Here is a 13,574-nt window from a genome sequence, read left to right as displayed (position 1 = left end):
TCAAATGCATTCATGTACTGGATGAAGGCTAACAAACTTAAGCTTATTCCAGAGAAAAACGGAGGATGGTGGGACAGCCCAGAACTGGAAGAGAATATTACTTTGCCCGTCCTAGGTAGAGTGACACTCCCCATGTAGAACAAGGGTTTTTACAGCCTTGGGGTGGTCCTGGACACTTCTGTAGTACTGGATTCTCATGTGGTGTTGCTGGTTCAGAGTGCCATTTTACCTGCTTAGTCTGAGGAGCTGGCCTCAGCCATTTCTCTCAGACAGAAATTCTGGGGGCTCAGTCATCCATGGTTTAGTAACATCCCATTTGGACTACTGCAATACACTCTCCATGGGGCTGCCTTTGAAGATGGTTCAGAAGCAACGGCCAGTAAAAAATGCTTAACTCTAGAAAAAGGGGAAAAAATCACATACTGTTCTGTCTCTAGCTCAACTGCACTGCCTTCATGTTTGCTTTGAGGCCCAGTTCACAAAGTGCTGGTACTGGCTTTTAAAGCTCTGAGTCGTCTACGCTGGGTTTGCGCTCCTTAGGGAGGGGCTCCTCCCATCCACGTCTTCCCATTGCTCTCAGATCTGCCAAGGGAAAACCTGCTCTGTGCCCCGCTCCTTTCTAGAAGGACTGTGAAGGCCTGAAACCAGGATCTCTCTCTCTGGTGGCACCCATACTATGTCCCTATTTTATTGTCTGCCTTTTATCAAGTCTGAAAAAGCCTGTCAACACACATGTTCTGCAGGCTGATTTTACATTCTAATTACAGCCTGTTTTCATTCTGGTTTGTGGATTCCTTTATCCAATTCTGTTTCTCAGATTTTAATTATTGTTTTCGTAATGATAGCGTTGATTTGTTTTCTTTTTTTTTAAACTGTTGTAAGAAACACTTCGGGTGCAGTTTCTGGCAGAACTGTGATATATACATTCTTGAATAATAAACATACTTCTAAAAGGGATCAAACAGGTACAGAAGGCATGTCCTCCCCAACCCTACTCCTCCCAGAATTGCCTAGTATTAATTGTTTTGCTTTGCCTCACCTCTCTTGTGAGAAACACAGCTTGAGAAACTGAGCTTCCGTCATGCATTAAAAACGTTGTTGTTCAGGCAGGCATTTGGGGTGGGTTAGGGTATTTTAGAAAATGTTTTTATTGTAGAATTTTATTGTTTTAAACTGTTTTTATTGTATGTTGTACATCGCCCAGAGTGGCTGGGTGACCAGCCAGATGGGCGATTAATAAATTTAATAAATAAATAAATAAATAAATAAATAAAGGGGGAAAGGGTTCGAAGGATTAGCAAGAATAGGAGTTGGCCGGGGGGGGGGGGGGGGAGAAAAAGAGTTAATGTAGCAGGCAGCATAAGACAGCACTGTCTAATGAAGACTAGGAGTGAACAAGAGCAAAGTGGGTCCAAATTTAGAACATTTCTTTTCTGTGTTTACTTATAATACCTGCAATCAAGGTGGCAGGTGTGCGCACATGTGATTTGCATGGGTATGTGTGAGCAGAGAGGGGAAGAATACTAAAGGACTAAAAATGCTACGAAAATCGGAAAGCAGTAAAGATTCAGAATGTATAAAGCTTTTTTCTACTACTTTATTCATATTCAGCTATTGGGTTCAGTTTGCTTCGTGTAAGTTACAAACTATTACAGGAACCTGGGAAATGACTACTTGGAAGCAGGAAACACTGCATGTTATACATTCTGCTTTTTGTAAATAAAAAAAAAAAGCAGTTTTCTACCACTCACATGGAAGGTAGTCTTAGCTACTAAAATCAACACACAACCAATACTTTTAATTCTTACTTACCAGGAGACTATATGAAAGAGGATCATATTGATATAGCCTCACTCCAGGATTGTTTGAGTCTGCCTGCAATAAACTCTTCACCGGTGTCACAGCAGGTGCCACAAACAAGGAATTTATTGGTTTTCCTGAACAATTAAAAAAAGGGCAGGGAAGGGAGAAGGGCATGAATAAAGAGAAGAGCTTATGCAAGTGATGGTGCTTAAACCTACACCTGTGTTTATTACATTAGGAACCTGCCCTTTCACTGGCACGTTATTAAAAAAATCTTTGTGCAAGAACCACACTTGGAAACCCCATATTGCAGCCACTAATGCTTGGCATCTAGTAATGTTATGCCAAGAAAAAACAATTTTGGTATTTCAAAGATTTGGGCCAGCATCTAAAAAACACTGAACACAGTTCTGATCTACACCCACAACAATGTCAGACTCCTCTCAGTTTGCAACAGATGGTCTGCTGCTCAAAGTAAACAAGTTTAAAAAACCCACTGGGTTACTGCAAGCTCCTTGTGTGCATGTAAACACCCTTTTTTGATCCAAGCCTTTAAAAATCCACTGAGTTACTGCAAGCTCCTTGAGTACACATAAACATCTTTGTTTGATCCAAGTCTTAATTTGCCACTGGGTAATCCTCTGAAAGGCACGCATAGCCTCTACGGAAACACTTTTTAACAGAAACTCTGTAGAAAGAAGTTATTTTACTTGGTTTTTTACACTTCTTCAAAGAAATGTGCAGTATCTACTCAGAAGTAAGTCCCACTGTGTTCAATGGGGTTATTGAGTATGTTTAGGATTATAGCCTGAGTAAACATGAATAGGAATATGCATGGTTGTGAACCATAAAACAATTCAGTTGGAATACCTAAGTTTAAAATATATATAATTCACATTGACTTTGCCTATAAAGAATCAAAATGCTCAGATTAAAAAAAAAATCAACAAATTGCTTCAGAATTCACATCACCAGTTAGGTTAATCCCATTTCTACTCATCATATGGGAGTTTCCAGGCTTATTTATTAGGCTCCCAAGCTTTTGGCTGCAATCCTGTGTGCGCTTACTTTACCAGAGAAATCAGACAGGCTTACTTCCAAGTAAGGACAGGATTTAGCTGCACACAGTTTACCTGTATTACGCATCAACTAAACTAAAGCTTTAACTGATCACCAATTAATCAACAAGCAAAAAGAGAGTGGGTTACCTTCTGCCTGTACCAAACTTTATGAAAGGATGGGGGAGAACTTATTGCTGGTATATCTGAAGTTAGTACATAACCCGCTTTTCTGGGCAAACTACTATGCTTTTTCTTCCAATAGTATAACTCACAAACAATTGCTTTTCAAACAATTGTTTAAATGTAAATAAATTTATATATCCAGAGCCTTAATATAGTATCTTATTGAGATAATGAATGTGTAAGGTAAGTTACAATTTATTAATAAAACAAAGCTGCCTCTCACTGTTAGAAGGAAAGGCTATATTTTAATACAGCAATATATTGAAACTTTAAATATATTTAAAAACAGATAAGGGCACACTTAACTTGCACTGTCATCAGTTAACATTAAAGCTTGGCAATTAATCAACTTCAATGTGAGTAGATTAATTTCTAAACCAATTAAAACTTGCAGCCCAATTTGCTCAAATAGAGTTTATTCCAAAGTTTGATGAAGAAAATATTAAAGGATCACCTTTTTTCTAGCAATGAATGGTTGATTTTTGTTTATTAAATCATGGATTACTTCAAAACAAACTCTCTTGTTCTTTCAGACACCTCAGATAAACCACCCGCATAGAGGGTTGCAACTTATTCAGAAAGAAATGACTGCTGAACTATGCATTAAATAACCACTCTAATTGCATTACTAAAAACAAAGACCATCACATTACAAGCTCTTGCTGTGCCAATACAAGTACTCTGAGCCTGCAATCCTATACACGTTTAACTGGAAGCAAGTCCAATTAAATTCAATAAGACTTACTTCTGAGTAGATATGTATAGGACTGTACTGTGGGTTAATGCATTTCAAGTTCTTTAAATACTCCCAACACTATATACAGTGTTAAGTATTATTATTTTTCCCATTATGGGATGTACTATCAGCTAAATCACCCAAACCTTGCAATAATATGTAATGCTATATTAGTCTTGCCTCAACATTACACTATACCAATGTTTAGAATCTGGATGTTAATTGTCTCAAACTCATCGTGATGGTCATGTAATCCAGGTCTTTCTAAAGATTTCAAAAGTACTTCAATATTATTTCATTTATTTTGCAGGGAAGCACATATCTAGATTATAGGTTTTCGTTATTACTGCTTCAAGCTTCTCTTTTCAGGTTAAACAACTGTAAAGGACAATGTATAATCTTGAAAGCTGGATGCTCTCTTATTCCCAACATTGTGAAAGATGTAGACACAAAGACTTTTCTTTCCCCCTTCTACCCCCACTCTCTGTCCCTGTCTTAATTAACATGGAATCAGCAGGGACCCCAGTACAGAGGCACAGTAATGATGCAGGAAGCACACAGGAAAACTGAGTGTGTCTAGCTAGCTTGAGAACATTCCCTTTGACACATTATACAATAGAAATTGGCCAGTGTAATCTGCCATTGTCACTAAAAATATAGGAAGGAAAGATTTGGGTTTTTTGCATGAGAGCTACTATTGTGTGTGGGTCTTTCAGTGATGAAGCGCAAGCCTCATAAAAAGCTCTTCTGGGCTGTATAGAAAAATAAAGCACAAGCCAGCTCACTTGCAAAATATGAACCAGTACAGAGTTCTTAATAGAATGGTAAGTAGAAGAAGCCCTAACATACTATATCAGTGTGAATTTTAAAATAGCTGGGAAACATTCACTTAATGTGATTAGTTACCATTTTGCTTTACCATATATTTGTTCATACAAAGTGGTTAATCACAAAATGGTTAATTAGTATTAAAAGGTTAGTAATCCTTCACAAAAGCATTCAAAGTGGAATTATAATAAGTTTCTGCTTTGGTTGTTATGGGTGACTATTCTAATTTAATCCGTTTAGATTAAGAAACTGTAAGGACACACCATAAACCACCAATAAGGAGATGGAAAATTTTAACCTTTTCCCCACTACATCCCACCCAACTTTATCCACTTCATATGTATGAAAAGAGTTAAGATTAGCTTACATCATTGGGTAATTTTGAGAATATGGCCTAAAGTACAGAGGGATGGTAGTCACTAAATGACTACTGTAAAATCAAATGAAGAGTGGGGTTTATCCTGGATTATTTATACCATTCTGAACCCTGATATGAACAATGTGATTTTTAAGCAACAATATGGATGCCTGTTGCAAATAACTGGATCATAATCTCACTATCCCCAAGCCCCCATTTTTTTCCCTGCTGTTTAAGCTGTGAAACCAGCCAAGAAACTAGTCCTCCACAAATATCATTACCTTTTTTATCCAGAAGAATCATGATGCTGTCTCTGTGAGTATGTCCAAAAAACTGTCCAGCAATTACACTGCTGTGCCTCCGAAAAATGTCTATCAACCTCTCGTTGTAGTGTACCCTTATGGCAGTAATATTTCGAGCGTAAGGCAGATAGCCTACTGGAACATGTCCTATCACATACACCTAGGGGATCAGAATATAAGAATCACAAAAGTCATTTTTATATTCCATCAAATATGTTAGGTACATTCTATGATGTTCACTTAGAAGCAATTGTTTATAATCTTACTTTGTCATTGGTTGCCTTCTGAATGGTAAACACTTACTACTTGTTTTCTATTCAGATGAAAATAAAGTTCATGATATAGGTCTAAAGCTTATTTGCTTGAAGAAAATAGATTAGAGGCAAATATACCAATGCTCTCCAATACCACTGACAAGCACATTTTTAAACTAATTTCCTATTATCATGAATACTCTCATGGCTATGTATTCAGAGCACATATTTCCCACAGTATTTGAGAATAAGATTTATATTTACTAGCCCGTTCATTTTTGGCCACAGCTGATGTTTTAGGACCCAAGACACAAGCCTTGGGTTACTGACCACAGTGCTGGCATACAGACAACTATAAGAGAGTTAGCTGATGCTCATGCCTTCAATACTGTAACCTAATTTACACATAACAGCAACCCAGAGTATGGGCTGTTGTTGAATCGTGGGTTGTCATTATGTGCGAACCCTGCACTATAGTTTAACTACGGGTTGTTAACCACGAACAACCCAGAATTCACAACCCAACAAGAAACCATGGGTTCTCTTCCTGAGTTGCTCATGGTTAACAACCCCATATTTAAACCATAGTGCAGGGTTAACATGTAACAACAACCCATGATTCAATGACAACTCATACTCAGGGTTGTAATGTGCAAACTACGCCTTAGTCTGCTAGATATGGGCTCAAACACCCCCCGCCCCCAAGGAAAGACTTTGCATTTATTTGAACAACAGATTGCCCTGGAAGATAAAACCTGATTTTGGTGGATTAGATGTATCTGTGACAAGGGGAGCAGGGAAAGAATGTGAGAGGGGCTGAGACGGTACACACAAGGCCCATGTTTGTTCTCCTGGACCACCCAATACAGATCTGGCATGTTTCCCATTCACATTAGTGTATACTCAGAGAACATAGCCATCTTGTTCAAAGGTTCACCAATGGAAGCCCCCTATTGCTACCTTTCTTTACACAAATAGTTATGTTTTTCAAATTATTAATTACAACAAAATAAAACCTACCTTTTCCTTGTTCTGATGTGCTGCCTCCAGTACGTTTTCCAGCCATTCAAGCTGGTTTGCTGGATCGGTCATATTCTGAGTCACAGTGTTGGGAGAGTAGTATAAGACTGTATTTAAACTGATTATCCTAAGAGGCTGAGTAGTCATGTTGGACTGAAATGTTTGTGTATAAAAGCCACCTATGAAGAAAGAGACACGATGCATGTCTTCAACTTTCATATCTCTCTGTCCTGGAGAAGTCAATGAAAATCAATTAGACTTCTCCAGATTCAGAGTAAGTTGCATGGACTGACAATTCTAAAAAGTTATCCTTTCTGTGGGTAAAACCTGATATGCATATCCATGTTGGGTAGTACTGTGATACTGAGCTTCCTTTCAGTGTCTATTTCTCTTTGACCAGGATGCTGGCAACCATAGCCCATATGGAATACCACACGTCTTTCCCAGGGCTTCCAGATCCACACAACAGGAAGCTTTTTGATATATGAAGTCTGCCAGAGATAGCCAAAGCAATCTCCTTTTAAATTAAGACTTTTGTAGCCCAAAAGGCAGTAAGAGAGTTTTCTTTAGTCCATCTCCTAGACCCAAAAATGTGAGGAGGGTCTTCAGCTTATGTGCCACTCTGACTGGTGAAACATGTTGGGCTGTTCACCCTGCTCATTCTGGCCAAAGTTAATAAAATTGGGATATAGTTCTTTATTCTTTTGTCACTCAGGTTCCCTCATCACTTCCTCTGCCCATCCAAAGATGCTGTGTGCTGAAACTACCCAAGTGACTCCTGTGTTGTATTTTACCTCCAAGAATTTAGCATAGGTTATCATGCTTTTTCTTTTACTGTTTGTTTGTTTTCAAGTACTCATTCTGCTTTTGCTTTGTATCTCTTACTATATTCCTTTCACATACAACTTCCTTCAGTTTGGACCAGGGGTCTGAGAGTAAGTTTCTAATAATCCAATAGAGGCTTCTCTTCTCACTTGCCTGGCCACTCGGATTTATCTACCTGTGTCTGTGTCTAATAGGAAATAAGAGGAAACCAAGTTGCCTCGCCCACAGTGACAAAGGGATTCTAGCTGGTTGCTCACTCTCCTAGCAGATAATTGTCTTGGAGCTCTGGACTTTCTTCTCTGGCCAGAGTTAGAGGTGGTGGTGTCATAAACCTACCAATTAGACAGACAAATACACAACAGGTCTGCTTCACAAAGCAGTTGTGGCACAGCACCATTCTTCAAAAAGTTTTACAGATTTAATCAGAAGAATGAATGTGGGGTATGGAGAAGTGATGGAGGATAACTTGTAGGACTTCAACATTTAGGAAATCTGCTTTTCCCACCTATTTGGTAGTCAAGAATACATGAGCTGAAATTTGATTAACTAGTCTTCGTTTTAATTTCCTGCATTTTATTTTGCAAATGAAGGGGCAACCAAAGGAGAAATAAGTTTTCATATCCTTCCAAGTCTTACGGCGCAATCCTTGGGAGAAAGTCGGCCACCTCTGAACTCAGAGGCAGCCAACTATCCAATGCAGGGCAGGCGGAGCATGAACAGGATCTTCTCCTCTGCGCTCCAGCCGCTCTGCATTTGTGGCTAGATGGCCAATTTCAGCCATCTAGCCAGGGCGCCTCGGAGCGGGGGGGGGGGGAGGCTGGATGGAGCTTCTGCCATCCCCTCCCCCAGGAACGCCCCCTTTTCGGCTGCTCCATGCTGCTCTTACGAGTGCAGAACCAGGGACAAACAACACTGCCTATGAGGCGATGGAGGAGAGAGCAGGGAGTTGGTATTCTGGGAACCGACCTCAGGGTGCTGGCTCTGAGCTTGGTTCCCAGAAAACAAAAAATTCTATGGCTGTCTAGCCACTGTCTAGCGGCCATAGGATGAGGTTACCATAGACAGGGAGTTTATTTGCTTGCCCTTTTTACTAACAGGCTAAAGCACTAAATTTTATCTAGGAGCTAAATTTGAATAATATTTTAATCATACATATCTTACTGATTTGCTAACTGTTCTGAATATTATTGTTTGAATACTTATTTAACACTAAAGAAGCAACTGACTATTTCTGATTGCTTTAAAAAAGGGAAGTTTACATCTTGTATTAACACCAGCCTGTTTTGGGGAAATAGTTTTCTTAACTTTCAACACTTCTAGGAAATGGCCATGCTTACCATCAAGGATACACAGAAAATTCAAAATCATGGGTGCTGTCACAAATAATTGTTGTGCTTAGTCCATCAGTAGAATGATCAGCCTTCCAGACAATTCAATGACAGCAAGTGCTCTGAAGTAAGAAACATTTCTCCCTTACAAAAAGAACCCAAGCTTAGGAATTTTACCAAGCCAATTTCATGCATATGCAGTGTAGCAATCTATAATTAAGAAATGTATTAAATGCATCCTCTTTTAAAGTCCATCCTACCTTTTCTTAAGGTGCTGACAGCTTCATCAGTGAGCCAAGGTTTCCAGAAATCTGCTACAGCATTGTAAACTTCACTGACAGATACAGGCAGCTGATCCTTTAAATACAGACACCTCCTTAAGTCTGTACCTTCAAATGCAACCACTCAGATTTAAAGTGGCCCCATGCACCATACACAGCTACATTTAATGGATGCAATGTGATATATATGAACTTGAGCACACTCCGGGAGACAGCGGAGGACAGGAAGGCCTGGCGTGCTATGGTCCATGGGGTCACGAAGAGTCGGACACGACTTAACGACTGAACAACAACAACAACAACAATGTGATATGTAACATACATATTCTGAACAGATCTAAGTATGATGCTTAGCTAGTGTTTTTGTACCGAAGAGCCATTATTTCACATCAATCAAATCTACTACTTTAATAATGGCTTTTTAACACTGAAAATAGACAGGATGTATGAATACTTTGGGCCAATTCATGTGTTTCTGGAGGGGAAAAGGCAAAAATGTGGATTGAAGGGATGCAATTTAAGCCTGGCTATATGGTGGAATGGGAACTTGTGACTGCTTCATTGCATGCCCAAATCCCAACTTTTCACACTGATGATAAGTGCAGAACAGAGAAGGTTAGAGAGAAAAACAGGTGCTGCAACTTCTAAATTAAAAGAGAGATGGGCTACCTCAAAATGCTAAGAAATTATATGTACAAAAATATTTTAAAGTATTATATTGCAAAACAGATGTAAATAACTGAGAAGAGTACACAAAAATGCATGTATTTACAAAAAGACACTAAAGAGCAGTCCATTCCAATTATGCATGCATTCACAGATTCAAAATTTGTTCATCAGTAACAACTTCAATTCTGGCTCTATCCATTGGGATATAAGGATAGTACCTGTTTCAGCAATAGCCTTATTTGTGAAACTTCATTTAACAGGAATCAGTAACATGAAGGAGATCCTGTCCATGGAAACTCAACACTGAAAGAGATGGTGCTACAATAAAAATGTTTTTGGGTAGCAGTCTTCTGATGTATGAACATATACACCACTGGGGTCATAGAATGATACCCTCCATTACATTTCCCCTGCCTGCATTCTAAAGTAGCACTATTGATTCTACAATCTCAGGATTCTACTACCTCATTCTACTCCATGTGTATGCTAGGCATTCTTCCATGATCACAGGTGCATAGGACATTGTAAGGAAACAGCTCCAAAACATTTGCATGCTCAAATTAACCAGAAGTGTCTTTCACACCAGTGACAATAGGCTTACAGATGATGTGCCACACTACACTACAGGTTTATAAAAGCTGGTCAGCGCAATGTGTAAGCCCCCATGAAAATTAAAAACAATCACAAATCTGTTTGGCTATCTGCCCAAATTAAGTTTACAGGTTCTGAATTCTGTATCCTTTTAAGGTCAGGTAAATTGGTCCACAGGGAGGCATTTCAGTGGATTACACCACTAGACATGATCAGTGAATACTCCAACTCCAGTATTACTTTAAAATCTTGGATGGAGCCCCAAATCCAACTTACAAGCTATGGATTTCTTTTTAAAATCATAGAATCATAGAATAGTAGGGTTGGAAGGGGCCTACAAGGCCATCGAGTCCAACCCCCTGCTCAATGCAGGAATCCAAGTCAGAGCATCCCTGACAAATGGCTGTCCAGCCTCGTCTTAAAGGCCTCCAGTGTGGGAGAGCCCACCACCTCCCCAGGTAATTGGTTCCATTGCCGTATTGCTCTGACACTCAGGAAGTTTTTCCTGATGTTCAGCCGGAATCTGGCTTCCTGTAACTTGAGCCCATTATTCCGTGTCCTGCACTCTGGGATGATCAAGAAGAGATCCTGGCCTTCTTCTCTGTGACAACCTTTCAAGTACTTGAAGAGTGCTATCATATCTCCCCTCAGTCTTCTCTTCTCAAGGCTAAACATGCCCAAACATACTTACTGGAGAAGTAAATGTGTTTACTTCTCCAGGTAATATTGCAATATTTATTTCCAAATAAGATTTTACCTGATAAGTAAAATATAATACACAAAGGTTTATCTCAAAAGACTAATCTTAAGCTTCAAAAAGAATCCTACACAATAATAGGTTTATACAGTTTCCTACGCTATAAAGATAACTCATTCTCACAACAGAATAAAATTCCTTAAAAGATAAACATTTCTCTCAGAAGGCTTAAGAATGAAAACTGCCTTTCAGAAGCAACTCCCCCGAGTCCCTCAGGTAGTCCATCCCAAGTCATAAAACAGAAGACTTTAGCAAGAGCATGTCAGTGTATTCCATTAATGTAAGATCTTCTTGCTTTATCTGGGTGTTTCTTCCTTTGTACTTCTGCACTGAGAGCACCCCTTCATGGATCACTGCCTTGTTGTGGCGAAGGGGCTTGCGTAACTCAGTGAAGCCATAAGCTATGCCGTGCAGGGCCACCCAAGACGGACAGGTCATGGCGGGGAGTTCTGACAAAATGTGGTCCACTGGAGAAGGAAATGGCAACCCACTCCAGTATTCTGGCCAAGAAAACCTCATGGAACGTATCACAAGGCTAAAAGATATGACGCCGGAAGATGAGCCCCTCAGGTTGGAAGGTGTCCAATATACTACTGGGGAAGAGCAGAGGGAATTTCCAAGTCGTGCCAGAAAGAGTGAAGCGGCTGGGCCAAAGCCAAAAGGACACTCAGCTGTGGATGTGTCTGGTGGTGAAAAGAAAGTCCGATGCTGTAAAGAACAATATTGTTTAGGAACTTGGAATGTAAGATCAATGAATCAAGGTAAGCTGGAGGTGGTCAAACATGAGATGGCAAGATTGAACATCGACATCTTGGGAATCAGCGAACTAAAATGGACAGGCATCGGCGAATTTAATTCAGGTGACCATCATATCTACTATTGTGGCCAAGAATCCCTTAGAAGAAATGGAGTAGCACTCATAGTCAACAAAAGGGTGGGAAAAGCAGTACTGGGGTACAATCTTAAAAATGATAGAATGATCTCAGTACGAATCCAAGGCAAACCATTCAACATCACAGTAATTCAAGTCTATGCCCCAACCACGGATGCCGAAGAAGCTGAGGTTGATGGGTTCTATGAAGACCTCCAACACCTTCTAGAACTAACACCAAAAAAAGATGTCCTCTTCATCATAGGGGATTGGAATGCTAAAGTAGGAAGTCAAGAAATCACCGGGATAACAGGTAGGCATGGCCTTGGTGTACAAAATGAAGCAGGACAAAAGCTAATAGAGTTTTGCCAAGAGAACACGCTGATCATAGCAAACACTCTTTTCCAACAGCACAAGAGACGACTCTACACATGGACATCACCAGATGGTCAATATCGAAATCAGATTGATTATGTCCTTTGCAGCCAAAGATGGAGAAGCTCCATACAGTCAGTAAAAACAAGACCTGGAGCTGACTGTGGCTCAGATCATGAGCTGCTTCTTGCAAAATTTCGGCTTAAATTGAAGAACGTAGGGAAAACCACTAAACCATTCAGGTATGACCTAAATCATATCCCTTATGAATATACAGTGGAGGTGAGGAATAGATTTCAGGGATTAGACCTGATAGACAGAGTGCCTGAGGAGCTATGGACGGAGGTCCGTAACATTGTTCAGGAGGCAGCAACTAAATTCATCCCAAAGAAAAAGAAATGCAAGAAAGCCAAGTGGCTGTCTGATGAGGCTTTACAAGTAGCTGAGGAAAGAAGGGAAGCAAAAAGCAAGGGAGAAAGGGGAAGATATATCCAACTGAATGCAGAGTTCCAGAGGATAGCAAGGAGAGACAAGAAGGCCTTCTTAAATGAACAATGCAAGGAAATCGAGGAAAACAACAGAATGGGAAAGACTAGAGATCTCTTCAAGAAAATTGGAGATCTCAAGGGAACGTTTTGTGCAAAGACGGGCATGATAAAGGACAAAGAAGGCAGGGATGTCACAGAAGCAGATGAGATTAAGAAGAGGTGGAAAGAATACACAGAAGATCTATACAGGAAAGATCTTAATGTCCTTGATAGCCATGATAGTAATGTCCTTGATAGCCATGTTAGTACGGTCACTGAACTTGAGCCAGACATCCTCGAGAGTGAAGTCAAGTGGGCCTTAGGAAGCATTACTAACAACAAAGCTAGCAGAGATGACAGTATTCCAGCTGAGCTATTTAAAATCCTAAAAGATGATGCTGTTAAAGTGCTGCATTCAATATGCCAACAAATTTGGAACACTCAGCAATGGCCGCAAGACTGGAAAAGGTCAGTTTACATTCCAATTCCAAAGAAGGGCAACGCCAAAGAGTGTTCAAACTACCGCACAATTGCGCTCATTTCACATGCCAGCAAGGTGATGCTCAAAATCCTACAAGCTAGGCTTCAGCAGTATGTGAACCGAGAACTACCGGAAGTACAAGGTGGGTTTCGAAGAGGCAGAGGAACTAGAGATCAAATCACCAACATTCGCTGCATCATGGACAAAGCAAGAGAATTCCAGAAAAACGTCTATTTCTGCTTCATTGACTACGCTAAAGCCTTTGATTGTGTGGATCGCAACAAACTGTGGCAAATTCTTAAAGAGATGGGAGTGCCAGACCAC

General features: G+C 40.0%; 1 protein-coding gene across 10 annotated transcripts in view; it reads right to left on the bottom strand.

Annotated features, from left to right (window-relative positions):
• SMPDL3A (sphingomyelin phosphodiesterase acid like 3A) overlaps positions 1–13,574 on the bottom strand; it is a 45,308-nt gene that overhangs the window by 14,929 nt on the left and 16,805 nt on the right. For 6 of the 10 annotated variants that reach the window (XM_084827442.1, XM_084827443.1, XM_084827446.1 and 3 more), the window contains 4 exons: positions 8,959–9,055; positions 6,546–6,724; positions 5,251–5,431; positions 1,813–1,937 (listed from right to left, as the gene is read on the bottom strand). In XM_084827442.1, the coding sequence (XP_084683568.1) occupies positions 1,813–1,937; positions 5,251–5,431; positions 6,546–6,724; positions 8,959–9,055 (582 nt within the window). Of the gene's footprint in view, positions 1–1,812; positions 1,938–5,250; positions 5,432–6,545; positions 6,776–8,958; positions 9,056–13,574 lie in introns of all 10 variants that reach the window. The other 4 variants (XM_084827441.1, XM_084827437.1, XM_084827438.1 and 1 more) reach the window with 1 other exon arrangement.

This window comes from Heloderma suspectum, chromosome 1, assembly GCF_057233095.1.
Source record: "Heloderma suspectum isolate Gila_16-S chromosome 1, 16-S_ref, whole genome shotgun sequence".
Classification (NCBI taxonomy): Eukaryota; Metazoa; Chordata; class Lepidosauria; order Squamata; family Helodermatidae; genus Heloderma; species Heloderma suspectum.
This window is presented reverse-complemented; position numbering and strand designations above follow the sequence as displayed.